Source organism: Ananas comosus, linkage group 19, assembly GCF_001540865.1.
Source record: "Ananas comosus cultivar F153 linkage group 19, ASM154086v1, whole genome shotgun sequence".
Classification (NCBI taxonomy): Eukaryota; Viridiplantae; Streptophyta; class Magnoliopsida; order Poales; family Bromeliaceae; genus Ananas; species Ananas comosus.
Window position 1 is genome coordinate 9615043 of NC_033639.1, and position 18151 is coordinate 9633193.

Below are 18151 nucleotides of genomic sequence, written 5' to 3' on the forward strand. Positions count from 1 at the left end.
TTTTTAAAAATTATGAGGATTTATGCTAACAGTACAAATCTAGAGGAAAAAAATTTAATTTAATAGTGAAATTTTTTATCCCAAATTTTTAATTGATGAATGTGTAATATCCGTATAAATCACATATCCAAATAATTAATAATCTATTTTTTAGCTGTAATTTTTAATAAATTTAAAAATTAGGATACAAATTTTATTTATATTATATACGTACTGAATTTTTGCCGAATTTTTGCCGAATCCCAATTAAGTCAGTAAGTGTCACATTACACCCTGCAGTCCCTGCCCAACCCTTTAACCCTAACAAACCTCCGTCACTCTCCCTCTCTCTTCTCCCATCCTCAACTTCAAAATCCAAGGTGGTTTCTCGATCGCCTCCTCTTTCTCCCTTAGACTCAAAGCGAAGCTTTTCGATCTCTTCCTCTCCGTTTTCCCTTCGATTTGAGTTTTGAGTCGAGGGTTTTGGGCTCAACTCTCGTCACCTTGGGCCATTGCCAAGCCCTAGCTCCGCCGCCACCGTCCTCAAGGCCGTCCCACCCGTCACCGCCCTCGACGCCGACGCTCACCAATCGGTCGCTCAGGTGCGGAATCACACGCTCCGATTTTGTCATTTTTGTGCTTAATTTTGTGGTGTTGTTGTTTGTGATTGTAATTTTGATTAAGGTGGACTAATTTAAATCGCAGAATTATGCCCCACATGTCAAATTGTAGTTGATAGATTTAGTATCGGTGAGCTGCTTCATAAAATAACGTTAACTTCGGTAAACTGTAATCCACTGCCAAATGATCAAGACCACACTATTTTTTTAATCAATGGTTTCTAAATCCAACAATGTTACTTAAAACAAAACTATTTTTTATGCAGGTTCATTTTCAGTTGGTTTAGGAGGCTGTTATACTTGTGAACTAGCTTAGGTGGAAGGTGGCATCTCAATTGAATCGAGCTTTTTGTTATAGTTTTATCATAGTTTTGACTGTTGCAATTAAGCTTTCTTATTAGCCTGTTGGAAGACTTCATCATGTTTGAGATAAGAGTATATGTGATTGGAATAGAAATGGGTGCATTAGAAGTGCGTTTTTGGTGGTATACTATCCATGTATTCTAGAGATTATTCAAAAAGTTTGGATATAAGATGCCGAATGGTAAGAACCGTAAGATTAACGATTAATTACTGCAATGTCAAAGGCACCTGTTTTTATGTGAATTTAATGGTAATCTGAGATGGCCCATTTAATACATCTGTATAAGTAGTTGTATGATTTGATGAAAAAAGAAAAACGAAGAATGACCCGTAGTTTGGATTCAAAGATGGTGGGTTTCCTTGGGTTGGTTTTCTTGGTTTTCCAGAAAATTAGTAGAGAAAATTGTTTAGGTTACCGTATCTGTTTGTATACCATATATGAATGCATATAATCAAGTGCAATAATGTTGTGTAGTTCTCTTTGTGCTTAGGAAATTTACTTAACATATTTTTTGCGTTAGGAGATTCCCCAGTGCATTGGATAATTTATATATCAATTTAATAAATCCTTGCTGCATTTCGTGATTTCATCTGATCTTTTATTGAACAGTTGTTGATTGAAAAGCTTTTTTTACTTTTTTAGTGATGGTGAGATGGCAAGGTTATCTGCAGTTTGCTCTGCGCCAGATTGGAAACACCATGGGGCAAAACCGTGAAATACACGGCTTTGCATATAGTACCAGTACAAAATGTTATCCATTACCAGGTACATACTGCTGCTCGCAAACCTCCTTATAATCTCGTATTTTCTTATATTTTAATAAAAGGTTTCGGGAGGGGATTTTTTTCTCTGAACAAAAGAAACTGCGCATTCACTGCCAGAAGTGTCGTTGTTTATAAGCTAGCATATTAGTGAAGCTACTCCTTGAAAACGGATTTAGTTACCAAAATTAACACGCATAGACATGCAGGACGATTTGGACGATTTGCACATGTATGGGGAGCATCTGATATTGCTTCAAGAAGAAATCAAGGGCCATTGGATCAATATCTACAACATGCTGTAATGAACTCTTACTACTCTACATGTTTATTATTGATTGTGGTTTTGGTGGCTTCAGATTGCATTACTTGGATTGCTTATTCTGTTAAATGAAGTTAGGAGAAAGTTGTAGTGTCATTTCTATGTTGCCATTCATACTCAATATGTGAATACTATGCACAGACACTCAACAAATGTTGACCACCCTATTCTTTACATCAACATCCAGCATGCTTTTATTGTGATGACTCCTACATTTTATTTGGTGCATGAGTTTGACGAGATATATAGAAGTCTGTTAGTTACTGTTCTTCCTTGATGATCTTTCTCCTCTTTAAGGGGACAATATGTCTCTGTTTTTCCTTATCTTTGAGGGTGAGGACCTTGTTGGAATCTACTTTTGTCTAAACTTCATTCGCAACTTTATTGTTCTTCTGAAAGCCATGTTACAAAGTATGGGGGAGACAGAGTCTCTGCTTATAGCTGAACGTCTTTTTTACAGAGTTTAGTCCTGAGAAAACTCCTTTGCTAGGTTAGTTAAGGCTAAATTCTATGGCTCTGTACTATCATTAAGAATTAATGATTTATGAGTTCTTTATGATGACTTCTTTTTTATACATTTAGACGAGAAATAGTCAGGACATTATATTTACGCTGATTTTTTATGTCATCACACTGATCTTCTTTCACTTTTATGAGTTGCCTTGTTTGTCTTGTTTGAATTTTTTTTATCCTTGTCTCTTGGATTCTGACTTTATAATTGTGTTGTTATAGGAAATTTCCACTACAAGGAGTTTGCTCGCTGGGGAAGAGACAAATATGGTTCCAATCTCTTCTCCTTTGACTCCCTTGATGGGAGAAGCTATGAAAGCTGAGAAAAAGGGTGTAGTTTCTAAACCTCTGACGGTTCAAGCTATTAAGAAGGATATCAGACAGGTGGAAAATATGAAATACTCTTTTATCCATGCTTCCGTGATTCCTCCTTTTATTTTTTTATTTTCTAAATCTTCAATTATTTGACATGCATTTTATTAACCTCCTCTAGCAGAAAGTTTATCAATGTAGTTATTTTTTGCTTAGTATGCCATTATCAGATTCACATGTCTTAGCCTGGAGTTGATGTCTATGTTTTATCCTATCCCAGTGGTTGGGAATATTAAGTGGATAACTTCTCTTTGTTAAAGTTAAATTCTAACCCTCTCTTATGGTTAATAGATGAAGGGGATGATATAACCTGTAACATGAACAAACTTTATCATGTGAACATTGCATCATACACCTACACATGTAAGGACGAACAACATTGGTAAAGGAGAAAAATGATGGGTTTTCACTTGTATACTCCTAGAAATATGCTATATTGCCCAAATACCTCTCAATGGTTGATGTTTGCCTGCATGCCCTTAAAAACCTTGCTTATTTGCATGCATAATTTCACTTATATGCAGGCCATATAGCAGACATTATACTGCTTATTCAACATATTTTGCTTTTGTTGCTTATTTTTTAGTATCTATTCAACACTGTCATATGGAATAGTAAATTGAACTGCAAAAAGCTAGAGTTTGCCTTGACATATGAAATGATTGAGCTATATTGAAGTGTACTGATGATTTTTCTTCAAAGGCCACTATTTGCACCATCAGAATCAACTCTCGTTTCAATTCTTTTAATCCAGAGCCCTAAGAAGATCAATCTGGTGGCCAAACTAGTTCGCGGGATGCGTGTTGAAGATGCCCTGTTGCAGCTGCAAGTAACAGTGAAAAGAGCCGCAAAGACTGTCTATCAGGTCCAATTGATTTACGAGATATTTCATCGCATTATATTTTGCTGACCCCCATTTCCTTGCTACATAACTACATAACTGGTTCTATTCAGGACAAAGTGCTTATCTGAAGAAGTACTATAAGAGTAGTTTGAAGATATATAAAAATTTTTAGTAGAGCTTTCCTAGAAGCAGAAGCATCAAAATGGAGCTTCTGCTTTTGGGGACCTAAAATCTCACTTTAGTGTATGAGCACAAGCAGAATATTTGTTAGCGAAGTGCATGGTTTTGGAGGATTCTGCTTTGTGTAATAGAGCAGTTGTTGCAGAAGGCAGACCAATAGGTATTGAGCGTGAATAAGATTAGAAGATCTGACCAAACATTAAATGGAGTATGTCACTTATCAATTTGTTTCTTGGTAAGCACCTCAGGTGATCCATTCAGCCCGTGCCAACGCAGCCCACAATCACGGTTTGGACCCCGATAAGCTCCTAGTCGGTGAGTCAATTTTTCGACTTTTTATGATAGAAAAACTATAAAATGTTTCAATTCCGAAGTAAATCTCATCATTTCAATTCTAAAGTAAATCTCCTCATTTTCTTGTTTTGGCCCCGCAGATGAAGCCTTTGTCGGCAAAGGAATTTATCTAAAGCGGCTATCGTACCATGCAAAAGGGCGGAGTGGAATCATGGTAAGACCCAAAAGCCGGCTCACTGTGGTGGTGAGGGAGACGACACCTGAAGAGGAGGCCAAAATCGCGAAACTTAGGGTTAGTAACTATAAGAAGTTGACCAGGAAGGAGAGGCAACTCATGCCGCATCAGCTTATTGAGACCACACCTCGGTGGAGTCGCAAAAGGAAGGAGGCTGCCTCGGCTTATGAATGACGTAACCGGTAGGATTCTTTTTAGTTTGCTCACAAACGAATTGTCGGGAACACTTATGTTTTGTGTGCAAATTATTTGTTGGGAGAATCAAATTCTTATGAGCATCTTGGAAATGCTTTGTGATCCTGTGGTGCATGTTGTAGGAAGCTTCGCAGTAATATCATCTATCTGTGGATTGAAACAAAAAGCATGTTTCCAAACTGTACATTGCTTGGTCAATTAATAATGTTATACTAGACAACTACTTTACCCTGCTTTATTTATTTCCCCCCATTAAAGATTTACTGGTACTGTTCTTCACTCGGATCATGTATGGTCATTAAGCTCTGTCATATATAGTTTCAGTAACCAGTGATAGGGGTGGAAACGAGCCGAGCTCGAGCGAGCTTACCTCGGCTTAAATTCGGCTTGAAATTAATTTCGAGCTTAAATTTAAGCTCAAGCTTGGATTGAAATTAATTCGAGCCGAACTCGAGCGAGCCTAATTTCGAATCGAGCGAGCTCGAGCCCTAAACGAGCCGCTTGAAATTCTCAACATCATACGATCAATAATTTAATTTGTATAGAACATTATTTATAATTTGATACAAAAATATGTCTAATAGTTCTAAGTACAAAATAATTATATAAAATATAGTATTATAATATGAAAAAAATAATCTATGAGTTAAATATCTAATCTTTTCAGCCTGACATGTCTTTTCTTCCGCCTTCAATCTCCATATTATTCATTTTCATTTATGCAGTCAAAAATAAATAAATTATATAGATAAATATTGGATTAAACTCTCCAATCACATATAAAAAAAATTAAAATTTTATATGAATAATAATTTTTTACTTTAAATATTCTGTATATTTTCTCAAGCATACAATTAATAGCAAGGTAGGCAACGGCAGGTATATGATGTTACTTGGTAACTTTGAAGGCTTTCGGCTTGGCCGCTTAGGGTGAGAGACAGAAAAAGAGAAAGAGAGAAACATATTGAAAATTTAGAGTTCTGTGAAAGAAAGAAAGAAAGGAAAAATGTATAAATTTAGTGAAATTTGGCCCTTTTATTTGTCTATTGGCTTTGTTTTTATGGGCCAACAATATTGGCCCAATTTTACCTAAACTCAGATTATTCACTCAGCCTATATATAATTAAAATATATTATAAAGTTTATATATTTTTAATATATATATATATATATATTATATATATATATAATATATATATATATATATAATATATATACTATATAAAGTATAGAACTACTATGCATCGAAATATTAGAGATTGATGTTGTGAATTTTTGATTAAGAATTGTATGATTGGGATGATTGCGGTCCCCCCAGGATTAAATAATATCCCTAGTATTAATTCAAAGAAATTATTAAAGGGCTTGATCTAAGAATCAAAAAATCGAAAGCACCATATCCTCTATACTTTCGATAGCATAGTAGCTCTACTATATATATATATATATATATATATATATATATTTGAGCTTTTCGAGCTTTTCGAGCCTGATTCGAACGAGCCGAGTAATACTCAAGCTCGGCTTGAAATGAATTTCGAGCCTTTTTTTTTGCTCAAGCTCGGCTCATTTAATTTCGAGTCGAGCTTGAGCGAGCCAAATATCGAGTCGAACGCGAGCCGAACGCGAGCCGGCTCGCTCATTTGCCAGCCCTAACCAGTGATCACTTATGCAACATTAATTTGTTCGAGCCTAAGGGTGTTTATTTTTCTCAATTAATACTGTTATGCTAGAAATGTTCTGTGAACCTTAATCGTTGAAGCCAACCTTTAATTATTTTTTCATATTTGTTTTACCAAAAGTGGAGGAGGGTGAAGTTGTTTTCAGCCGTAAATTTCTAATTTTATTATTCTATTTGATGTAAATTAAATTCATCTGTAGCTCTATTTAATTTTTCAAAACGCTCTAATTGATTTTACCTTCAACAGTGGCGAAGTCAATTATGAAAGAGGAAAAAAATGGGAAAAAAAAAGAAAAAATGACTTTTGCAACGTTTATTTTTTTTTTCTAAATTGTTATATGTTACAGTAAAAGTTTTTAGTAAAATAAATAAAATAGACTAACTAATAAATTACTTGTGGACAAACAAACAGATCTTGGATGTTCCAAATATTTTATTACTGCAATAGAAGATTATCATATTGTAATTGGAGGAATTTCGCCCATCCCAAAAGTTACAAGTGTCCTAAAACGAGCATATAATATTTTATTTACACAAGAATTTAGTCAAAATATGAGAGCATCTTCAAATGAGTGCTTGAAATCTAAGCTAACATCGCCCAGTAGTGGATATGCATGCATCATTTGCGGCTCAATAAGTTAGAAACTTATTAGGTTATAGACACCAACTTTGCACGTGTATACTGTGTGGAATCCTTTGGTTATATATATATATATATATATATATATATAGAGTGAGGTTACTATGCTATCGGAAGCACGGAGCCTTCCGTGCTTCTACCTCATTTTCGATGTTGCGACTTTCGAATCGTCGATCGGCTCCGTTAAAATTGATCTAGAGTATTTAGAGTACCTAGAAAATAAATTTTATTATTTTTCGATATCATTTGCCTAGTAATCGAATGGGCTCAAAATCGACAAATTTCAATGACCGTAGTGAGCCGTTTGCAAGTTTAACGGTGTAGAAATATCCAAATTATGTGAAATTTTGATAAAAAATTTTTTATACTATATAAAACAAGATCAATATCTTTGATTTAAAATTTTAATGTCATATTATTACATTTTGTAAGATTTTTATTTTCAGCCGTTGATTTTGAGCCCCTTCGTTCACTAGGCAAATGATATCGTAAAATTATAAAATTTATTTTCTAGATACTTCAAATACTCTAGATCAAGTTTAAATGAGCCGATCGACGATTCGAAAGTCGCAACATCAAAAACGAGGTGGAAGCACGGAAGGCTCCGTGCTTCTCATAGCATAGTAGCCTCACTTTATATATATATATATAATTTTTCTGTGGAATGAGTTGATAGCAACATTTGTGGACTAGGTACAAAATCCGTGCCATGTTGTGACGTGTGACAAACAATTTTGAAAAATGTATTTTAGGTAAAATAATAAATCATGTCATTTGTACTAGGTGAAGAGACATATAATAAATAATTAGTGATTTTTGTTAAATAGTAGAGATGGTAGGTGAATTTATTTCTATATATTTTCATGATGCTTGAAAGAGTGGCCTGTAGAAAATTAATTATTTAGAAATATAATCTTAAGCAAATCATTGTTGTAATTAATTATAAGAATTTTTTCAAAGAACCTCTTGTAATTGTCAAAAAGGAGAGAATCCATTTCCTTGTCTTGTTCATCCAAATAAAACTTTTCATGGTAATTTATACGTTATAAAAAAAAATTTATGTGTTTAGAAGTTAAGACTTAAGAATTTTTTTTTTTTTTTGCAGAGAAAAAAAGTTTAAAATTTTCACTTCTTAAAAGTTCTTAAAATCTATAATTTAATAGTCTTGTATATTTCACCTAAGAAATAATTTATATTATTCATAAAAAATAATTTAAAAGCCAAATATAAACCTTTTATCACACCCTTATCTATCACTTTTATTATATTTTTTTAAAATAAAAAAAAAATGATTGACTTAATATAAATAATGTGATGTGACTGCTGTAGTAATAAATTCATGGATCAATTACTCTCTCTCTCTCTCTCTCTCTCTCAATTTATGCATTCTTAATGCCATATATAAATTAATTAATATTATATTACCTGCTCATCAATGGCTTGTGCAAGATAGATGATATACAGAAGACCTAGTAACCTCAAACACTAATCACTTTATTTGTATTCTGATTCAGAAATTTTTTTTTTCCTGTATTCATGGCAATTATAATAAATATTTTTTAAATTTAAAAAGCTATGAGTGGTTGAGATTGAGTAAAGAAATAATATATACTCCCCATAAAAGATACTCTCTCCCTCCTCTCCCTCACCTTTTAGCAAAGGAAGGGCCTAGCTTCAATTTGGTTACTAGCTTTATTTTTCCACATACTTAGAATAACATCTCCCACTTTTTCCAATATAATTAAGGTTGAGATATAGGAGAGGAGAGAATAGAGATCAAGGTGAGAATTAATTAGAAGGAGAGAGAGAGAGAGAGAGAGAGAGAGAGAGAGAGGTGAGGTCTTAGTTTCTCTCCAAAAACAAGGGAACCCTATTCCTCCATTTGTGTTGAGCTTTTATTCTTGAATATATCTCTTTAATTCCAATTCCAAAGATCAAGGAGAGGTAGAGAATTAGAGAGAGAGAGAGAGGAATGTTCCCTACCAAGAAGCCAACTATGAATAGCTCACATGAAAGGTCCATGGGTGTGCAAGGGGATTCAGGCCTTGTTCTCACTACCGATCCAAAGCCGCGGCTTCGATGGACGGTCGAGCTTCACGATCGCTTTGTCGATGCCGTCGCTCAGCTCGGAGGACCCGACAGTGCGAGCCAGTCCCCCTCTATAATATATATCTTCTTCTCCTTCTTCATCACCATATCTTTCTTAATTGTCTTTTGTCTCAATTTAATTTTTCTTGAGCACATATATATTCAATCTATGTACAAATTAATGAGATGAAATTGTTTTTGTGTTTTTGTTAGAGGCCACTCCAAAAACTATCATGAGAGTTATGGGTGTTAAGGGTCTCACTCTCTACCACCTTAAGAGCCACCTTCAGGTATATGCACTCAATTGAAATATATTTGTCATGCAAAAAAATACTCTCTCTCTCTCTCTCTCTGATCAACACTTACATGATAATTTCTNCTCTCTCTCTCTCTCTCTCTCTCTCTCTCTCTCTCTCTCTCTCTGATCAACACTTACATGATAATTTCTACTGCAGAAATTTAGGTTAGGGAAGCAGCCACACAAAGAATTTGCTGAACACTCCATTAAGGATGGTGAGAGAGATATCAAACCACAAACATCCTTTTTATATATCATCTCTTACACATGGTTGTATAATTTTTCATTTGTGCTCTTCTTTTCATGTAAAGCAAAACTATGGTCATGGGCCTTAATCACTACCTTTCTTTATCATCTCTTCTTTTTCCTTTTTTTTCTTTTTTTCTTTTTTATATACCTAAATATAAGCATAATTTTGTTTTTCTAAGAATTATATATAGCCTGTTTCCAACTATATATGTATTTTTTTTCAGCTGCAACACAAGAGCTCCAAAGAAATGCAGCCTCTTCATCGAGCATAATGGGCCGCAATACGAACAGGTGAGTTATATAACACACACATACACACACACATATATATGATCACCTTTTATATATGCTTAAAATATTAACTTGTGAATATTTTTATAATTACATAGCAGGAACTTGCATACTAATAATGATGCACTGAGGATGCAGATGGAAGTCCAAAGAAGATTGCATGAGCAAGTAGAGGTGAAAAAAACAAACTAGCTATCCTTTAAGTAGCTATATATATATATGTATCCATTCCCTTCAATAAAATAAAATAAAAAAAAAATAGTTTGCATAATGAGAATGAATTTGTGAGCAGGTTCAAAAGCACCTACAAATGAGGATTGAGGCTCAAGGAAAATACATGCAAACTATGTTAGAGAAAGCACTTCAAACTCTCGCCGTGGAGAGCACCGGATCGGGAGACTATAAAGAAATTGGAAATCAAGGAGTCATCGACATGTCGTCCATGAAAGAAATCGGTTCGAATTATTCTGCGAGCTTCCCGAATTCTCTCTACGATCTACACTCGCATGGTGCAAACTATGGGCTAGACATGCAATACCACACAGATCGCCCCCTTGTCGACCAATTCTTTTCAACCGTCGACGAGAGGATTTGTCTAGGCAAGAAAAGGCCTGTTAATCCTCACTGTCGTTACAGGCAAAACCCGATGGTCGGGGCTTGGGCCGACAATCTCGGACTTCAAGAGTTAGGATCCTTTGCAGCATGCATGGCTGGCTCACAAGAAGAAGCTAGTAAGAATATTGATAATCATCTTCAAGTTGCACCATCAACTGTTATCGATGTTCGCATTGGAATGGACTCAACAAGGGGCGCGTATGAGGCGAAGCCTATCCTTTCAAGTGACGGCGACGTCGGTGGCGAAAAGAAGTTCGAGTATCCAACGAAGCTCGAGAGACCATCTCCAAGAAGAGCTTCTCTTCTCATTGAAAGACTTAATCAGATGATTAGAGGGTCGTAATTATTTAATTAAGGGTGAGGTTTGTTTAAAGCAAAAAGAAGCAATAACTAAGTCGTGGATTTCGTTACTAAATAATTAGATGAGTGGAAGTAATTAGGAAGTTACAAATTAATTTAGTAATGATACACATGCTAGTATTTGGATCTCATGGTTAGATGTTTGATGCTACCAGGGTTAATTAGCATGCATGAATCTGATCAAGTCCAATAATGCAGTATTGGAATTTTGTAATATTAATACTCATGTGTTGATCATCCTTTTCCTAATGATGGATGAGTTCCTGTGAGTTATATAATTAAGTGTGAAACAATATTTGCCTCTACAAGTTTAAGCGGCTAAGGAATGATTTTTATTTTATTTTTACTATAAAACGTATGGTGATTTTTCATGCGATTCATGAAAGGAATATAAAAAATATATATATACAGTGTGAATTCGTATCCCCACATAACTACGTACTATCTGAATGGTTAGCGGTGAATCCAAATCATGAGCCTAAGAGAATTTTATTAGTAGTTTTTATTAATCAACAATTATGTGGCATGACTCTAAAGCATTATGCACTTCTAAATGTATATAGGATGCTCTACAATAAGGTTAATATTACTTATATATGTTTGGATGATGAAAGGATAAATCAATAATGTTTTTTTTTTTTTTTGAGAGATAGGTAGCACGCTACCAGTTTCGTTTATTTCATTTAGAAATAAACTTAGCTGGAAATATGAATCAACTAGGATTCGAACTTGGGTCTCGAGTACCAACCAGCAAGCCCTTTACCACTTCAATAATGTTGTTTAGCTTCTTTACTGAGGAGTATTATCAAAGTTATATACCCTGCTCAGTAAGATTGGAAGGAACTTGGGAGTTTTTACTCATTATTATTGTTTTCTGCCACATTAGCAGATCATCAACACAATTGTTAACTGATGTTAGGAGAGAAAAAGAGTAGTAATTCCACGATATGTGCGTAACATCCTAATTATCTCTCGGGTACTATAGCACTTGATACATTTTTTTTTCACTTTCCTTACAAAGACCTGGTTATATATCTCATTGTTGTAACCAAGTTCATTTATTTTATAAATAAAGTGAGTAGCGTGTTACCCTTCTCTCAAGAAAATAAAAGAAATTTGGGAGGCTCTATAAGCAGGTGAATTAATCCTCCTCCTCCAAAAAAAAAAAAGTGTCAGAATAATCTAGTATGCTAATGATTAGAGGATCCATGATGATCTTAGAATGCTATGATTAGAGGATTTATCTCTTTTATCCATATAAATTATCTGCTCCTGTTCCCCCAATACTACATCCCAAGTCTTTTTAAACATTGCTTTTAGGTTAGTTGGCACAAGTTAGTTATTCCTTTTATCAACTACAAACAATAATGGAATCTAAAAATTGAGACATATAGAGTACATATATATATATGTACATCATTATATATACATAATAATATATGCCATGAAGACCTAGCTATGAGCTACATACACCACACACAAGTACATATAGAAGATATTCATACTAAAGCAAGAGATATGGGTCCTTATTATTTGGACCTTGATCCTCCTTTTGTGTTGAGCAAGGTAGACAAAGAGTATCTCCTCTTCCTTTATCTTCTTTCCATAGAACATATAGACCCCTCATACACTACATATATATATATATATTTATATTTTATAAGCATTACAATAGTACTAAGTTAATAGCTCTATATTCCTTTCTAATAACATGTAAATCCTCCCTAGTTCACTACTTGGATAAGCTTTTCCTTCTTTTTTCTTTTTTTTTTTTTGGTCTTGTTAAGAAAAGGAGAGATGGTGCAGTTTGCTTTTATGGGTCAAAGAGAAATGAAGAGAGATTAAAGGGCGAGAATGTACGTGTTTCCTGAACCTGGTGTATCTGTACATCTCATGAACTGTACTTAATATTTGATAATTAGTTAATATTTTGAAATCAAATTTAATCTTATAGGTATATATATCTTGCAAATAAGCGTTTAAAATTTATAATTTTGATAAATGAATATAGCAAATTAGATTTTGATTTTGAGAGCTCCGTGAACTACGCATCGGGCGCATGTAACAAATTTATCATTAAAGAGAGAAATGCCCTGCATGGGAGTTTCAGTAAGATTCGAGGAAACTTCTTTGTAAGCTTTGGAAGGGGCCAGGAAAAATTAAACCATAAAAGGGAGAAAGCTAAATGAGAGGGGGAATATATTTATGGCTCATTTTCCAATGTAAATCATCTGTGAGAAAATCAAAGCACCTTGGAATATTCTATTGGGTATGCTTAATTATGTTTATGTTATCTAGTATAAATTTAAGTCGTCTCATTTCAAACCATTATCAAATTTACTTTAGATTAGATACGAAATTTTAATAAAAATTATTTCTATGGTGAGATCATTCAATCTACCATTGATCGACTACAGAGTATAGAAGAAGCGAGAGAGACAGAGTGCGGGAATAGAATCTGAAGCAAATTTGAGACCGAATCCCCTACCTCAACTTGTTTGTCGGCCCCACATAGGAACCAAAATTTTGATGGGACTATCACATCTGTCATTTATCACGAAGACGATGCGAATCTGAAAACCGCATGAACGATGGATGGAACGATCTCACGTTAATGACCATCCCCGCTATTATTATTATCTATTATTATTATTATTTTCTCTCAAACTAACTTGCTAGGGATTGGTGATCCTTTGCCACCTGTAGCTAGGGATACAGAACAGGGCGGATCCGGGGACGGGAGAGGTTTCCCACATCCCGCTTTGTTTCTTGTCGTGTCGGTGCGAAATTAGGGCAGATTAATTTTATTCTTATTTTTGCCCCCAACTTACAGCTTCATTCGGGGTGAACTGGAACGGAAGGGTTTGAATGAATTCAGAGAAATTATATTTTTCTATATTTTTGATTTTTACTTACCGTCCTATTTGGATCGGAGCTCTACCAATCTGAATCCATTTGCATTTTACATGTAGCATGGATTTGCCCATCTCAAAGAAGCTTATTGTTAGAAAAATGGCTAATGGGCAGATCCCCTAACGTTATTGGGCCTCGTCCTTGATTCGGGCCCATTAAGAGACCCAATCCGAAGTTTTAAAAAAGGGTAAACTATACGAACCCCCCCTTACCTATAGCCTATTCTGACACGAACCCCTCAAACGTACTACCAACTATGTAACTTTTTTTGAATTAAATAATTTTAATCAATTAATTTGAAAGTTTTAATAGATTTATAACTAATCCCATAGAATTCATTAATTTTAATTGTTTTTTAGCAGATAAAAATTGTAAATAATAGCTAATGAAATTATTAAATTTACTAAAATTTTAATGTAACACATAGAATAACTCAATTATAAAAGAAAAGGCCAAAACTTTAAAGATGCGTAAATAAGAAACTAAAGTAAAAATGTACCACTTCGAAATGGAGCCCTCAACTTTTATCTATTTATTTATTATTTTGATTGAAACACCATTAATGATTTTAGTCAGAAAAGTTCTGAAGATTTTATCAAATTGGTAATTTTATAAAAGTTCAATAAATTTAATCATTTTTTGACAAAAAAAAATCTCACTAATTAATTATTAAAAACTACTAGAGTCAATTATATTTGATTACATTTTTAACCTAACTCAATATAAAATTTTAAATCCAGAAAATTAAAACGTGAGTAGTCGCCATAGGAAAAAAAAAAAAAAAAAAAGGACGTATTTCAAAACGAGATATGGTGGGAGCGTCTCTACACATTTTCACCAAAACCTAAAATGTAAGGATGCATTTCATAATAGCCCATAGTTGAGGGACACATCATACATTTTTACCTTTGAAGCACCACCGCCCTACCCTGCCCACGCAAAATCCCACACATGGAAGGGAATCGAAAGAGGCGAAATTAAAAAACAAGAGGAAGAGGAGCTTTATTTTCCAACCAAATTAATCAAAGCACTCGCAAATTTGGATTTTGGCGTGGGAGGTGAGTAAATCTCTACTTGGGCTTTTGGTGGAATTGTTATTTTCCAATGAATTTGTATGGATTTAGTACCATTTCACCACTTTGAAACAAAATTTAGTGCTGTAAATTCAATATATTTCTTCAATAATATTCGATTCTGGGGTTTGAGGAATTATATATATGTTTCCTTTTTAGAATAAATTGTAGAATTGGGTGAAACTTGTATTAGTTTGATAAACCATGTTAGAAATTTCATATTTTGTAAACAATGATCAAATTTGGTTCTCTTAATCTAATGCTAGTGCACGTAAAAGATGATTTCCAAGCTGAGGCCATGTTAATTCCTAAACCCTAGTTCTTCGCGTGTCGGAACAAATGGTGTTGTAGCTTCTAAGCAGCAAAAACCATGATTATGTAGTTGTTTGTCCTGCAGTTGAGGACCTTAGATACGGCGGTTGTGCGTGCGGTTCCACGCACAACCACTAAAAAATATAAGGCCTACATGATGAACATATAACCATTTAATCATTGAAATCTCACTGCGCCGTGTTTATAACTTCTCTGACTCGAATAAGCATTCGAGCACCTCTAGTCCATAGTTACATTGAATGATTGATACAGTTTAGAGTTTGAGGTAGGGGATTCCTCAACTTTAATTTGTTTGTTGCACCTTTAAAGGCAATGTTAGTTTAATGGGAAGTGTTAATTTGCTTGATCTTTTCAATGATCTTATGTTTGGCGCGTAGTAAGAAGAGGTAGAATGATGATTTATACGGGGTTTTTGATCCAAGATAACACTAATTTACTTCAGCAGAGCAGGGCAAGCCAAACTTATGTTTCCGACGTTTTATATTTTTGTAGTAGGATGTTGGCGACCTTATCAGTCATGAAAGCATTACCGAGTTGATTTTTTTTTTTTTTTTTCAAGATAGTTTGAGTACTGTAGAAGTTCAGCTTGATTCTTACTTTTATTTGTTGTTATTGTTGCTGCTTCCCCATTTTCACTTGTTCTTGGATATACCCGGATGTTGAACATTTGAGTAGGAAAAAATATAAGCATGTATAGTAAAGAGCTGAGTCAAAGGGTTTCCATTTCAATCTTTAGAAGCCTCATAAACCAAGTAACTTCTAGTATACATTTAGAACCTCATGATTGTAGACATTTTTTTTATTTCGCTACATTGTTATTTGCTTTTGATGCTATATAAAAAGACCGAGTAATGCTATTTTCATAGGCATACTTATGGCCGATCACAAATTTGTTGATGAAGACAAGCTGATATTAAGAGGATTGCAGTTCCACGGATTTCATGGAGTGAAGCCAGAGGAAAAAAAGTTTGGTCAGAAGTTTGTCGTGGATGTCGATGCCTGGTTAGACTTAAGCACTGCTGGTAAAACTGATGATCTATCTGATACTGTTAGCTACACTGACATTTACAGGTAATTCCTTTTCTGAAATATGTTATTTAATATTTTTCTTTTCTTTCTGTCTTATTGTTTGGTTTTGTGTGTAATGTGATCTATTTGCTCTTCAGATTGTCGAGTTCTCAACAATTTACTTTCGTTACACTTGAAACTGTTGTATTTGTCTAATTTTGTTATATGTCTCTAATTTATGTCGTTAGAATAGATATCAAAAACTGGATTGTCATCAACAATGTAGAAAATGATTAACTGGATTGTTCTTTTTGTAGCTCTTTTTTTCCTCTTGTATTTGACATCCATTTTTGTTTATTTGACAAAGTTGTTCTCTTTTTTCTCTAACTCGGTCTGATATCGTTAAATGTCATAATTTGATCTATAATGTGATGAAAACCGCATTCAATTTTTTACAAAATTGAAACTTCAAATTCGAACAGAAGAAAGAAGCAAAGCTAAAGTCCAAACTAGTAACATGCAGCTGTTATTCTTTTCTTCTTTACCCAAATTTGCATCATTCACTTAGGTTTCTCAATCTTTGAATATGTATTGTGCAGGATAGTTAGAGAAGTAGTGGAGGGTCCATCGCAGAATCTTCTGGAATCTGTGGCTCATCTTATTGCGAATACCACTCTTCTCAAATTCCCTCAGATCTCTGCTGTTCGTGTGAAGGTTGGAAAACCGCATGTTGCTGTCCAGGGTGTTATCGATTACTTAGGTGTTGAGATACTTCGATACAAAAAACACGAGAAAACCGAGTCAGCGTGAGATTTTATATCGAGCATGGTATTGTACTAAAGTAAACCGAAGTTAATTTTATGCATCTTGTTTTGCAATGTTTGTTGTTGTTGAGAGGAATTCGCTATTTCCGTTGTTAATTTCTGCTGCAGAATCTGCTAATATCTAATTGCTATGTTTTTGCTGCTCCTGTCTAATTGCACTTTCTTAGCTCTTTTGTATTCTGAAATCTACTTGATTGTTATGTACTAATGTACTCCTCCCTTAATTATTGGGCAAGAACTTTATAACTTTTAATTGAATCTAATTTCTATTTTGGGAGGTGAAAATTACTTTGTTTGGCTCCACTGAAGCTTCTACGTAAATACTTTCCGAATTGTTTTCCGACTAATTGTTTGTTTTTTAAAAAAACAAATTTGTTTTTAAGTGGAGTATTGAAAAGACGAGTTTGAAACTTCTGTTGCAATGAAAAGCTAAATAGAGATTCTGTACTCCAAAATTAAAAGCTCTAATTTAATCATTTTGATTTTAAAAAGTTGTTTAATAAGTTTAAAAATAACATTGGAAAATCAAGTTAGACCCATCATGCCCTTAATAATTTTTTTTGTTAAAATTATTCTAATACTTTCATATCATTAATTTTTATTATTTTCAAGTTATTTTGAGATTCTGTACTCCAAAATTAAAAGCTCTAATTTAATCATTTTGATTTTAAAAACGGCTTCAATAAGTTTAAAAATAACATTGGAAAATCAAGTTAGACCCATCATGCCCTTAATAATTTTTTTTGTTAAAATTATTCTAATACTTTCATATCATTAATTTTTATTATTTTCAAGTTATTTTAGAAGCCACCCCAAACGCGCTTATATAGCCTTTTGGGGAACTCATTGAAGCCGTGATCAGATTAGTTTTCCGTAATAAAGTAATAATAACGTTCAAAAGCAAACCATAGACTTATTATTATGCTCCTGTTGAATATAATTTTATGTGTGACACTAATAATAATGCCAAGCAGGTGTAACTACTACTCTTCTAGAAAGAAAGTGGGCTTGTTATTTCGTACATCATATCATGGAGTTTTGAAATAAAATGTGGCGCTCCAAAATATGAGGCGGAGATGTGACTTTAATCACTCGTAGAAAA

The 18151-nt window shown here is 33.9% G+C and overlaps 3 protein-coding genes across 5 annotated transcripts; all 3 read left to right on the forward strand.

Moving 5' to 3' along the window:
- LOC109725166 (50S ribosomal protein L22, chloroplastic-like) lies at positions 264 to 4914 on the forward strand. 2 transcript variants are annotated; one of them, XM_020254256.1, is made up of 8 exons: positions 264 to 581; positions 866 to 922; positions 1606 to 1728; positions 1934 to 2025; positions 2779 to 2940; positions 3683 to 3793; positions 4201 to 4267; positions 4387 to 4914. In XM_020254256.1, exons 3-8 carry the CDS (start codon positions 1608 to 1610, stop codon positions 4653 to 4655), a joined length of 822 nt encoding a protein of 273 aa, XP_020109845.1. In that variant the 5' UTR covers positions 264 to 581; positions 866 to 922; positions 1606 to 1607; the 3' UTR covers positions 4656 to 4914. The 2 variants fall into 2 exon arrangements, with proteins under 2 accessions (XP_020109845.1, XP_020109844.1); XM_020254255.1 differs by lacking the exon at positions 866 to 922 and having other exon boundaries at positions 265 to 581.
- LOC109724651 (myb family transcription factor PHL12-like) lies at positions 8683 to 11176 on the forward strand. Of its 2 annotated transcripts, none has more exons than XM_020253537.1 (6): positions 8683 to 9138; positions 9299 to 9375; positions 9541 to 9598; positions 9857 to 9923; positions 10025 to 10097; positions 10216 to 11176. In XM_020253537.1, the coding sequence occupies exons 1-6, from the start codon at positions 8970 to 8972 to the stop codon at positions 10879 to 10881; spliced, it is 1110 nt and encodes a 369-aa protein (XP_020109126.1). In that variant the 5' UTR covers positions 8683 to 8969; the 3' UTR covers positions 10882 to 11176. The 2 variants fall into 2 exon arrangements, with proteins under 2 accessions (XP_020109126.1, XP_020109125.1); XM_020253536.1 differs by having other exon boundaries at positions 8684 to 9138; positions 10022 to 10097.
- On the forward strand, positions 14694 to 17195 carry LOC109724623 (dihydroneopterin aldolase 2-like). The gene is made up of 3 exons (XM_020253504.1): positions 14694 to 14869; positions 16084 to 16288; positions 16825 to 17195. Exons 2-3 carry the CDS (start codon positions 16092 to 16094, stop codon positions 17033 to 17035), a joined length of 408 nt encoding a protein of 135 aa, XP_020109093.1. The 5' UTR covers positions 14694 to 14869; positions 16084 to 16091; the 3' UTR covers positions 17036 to 17195.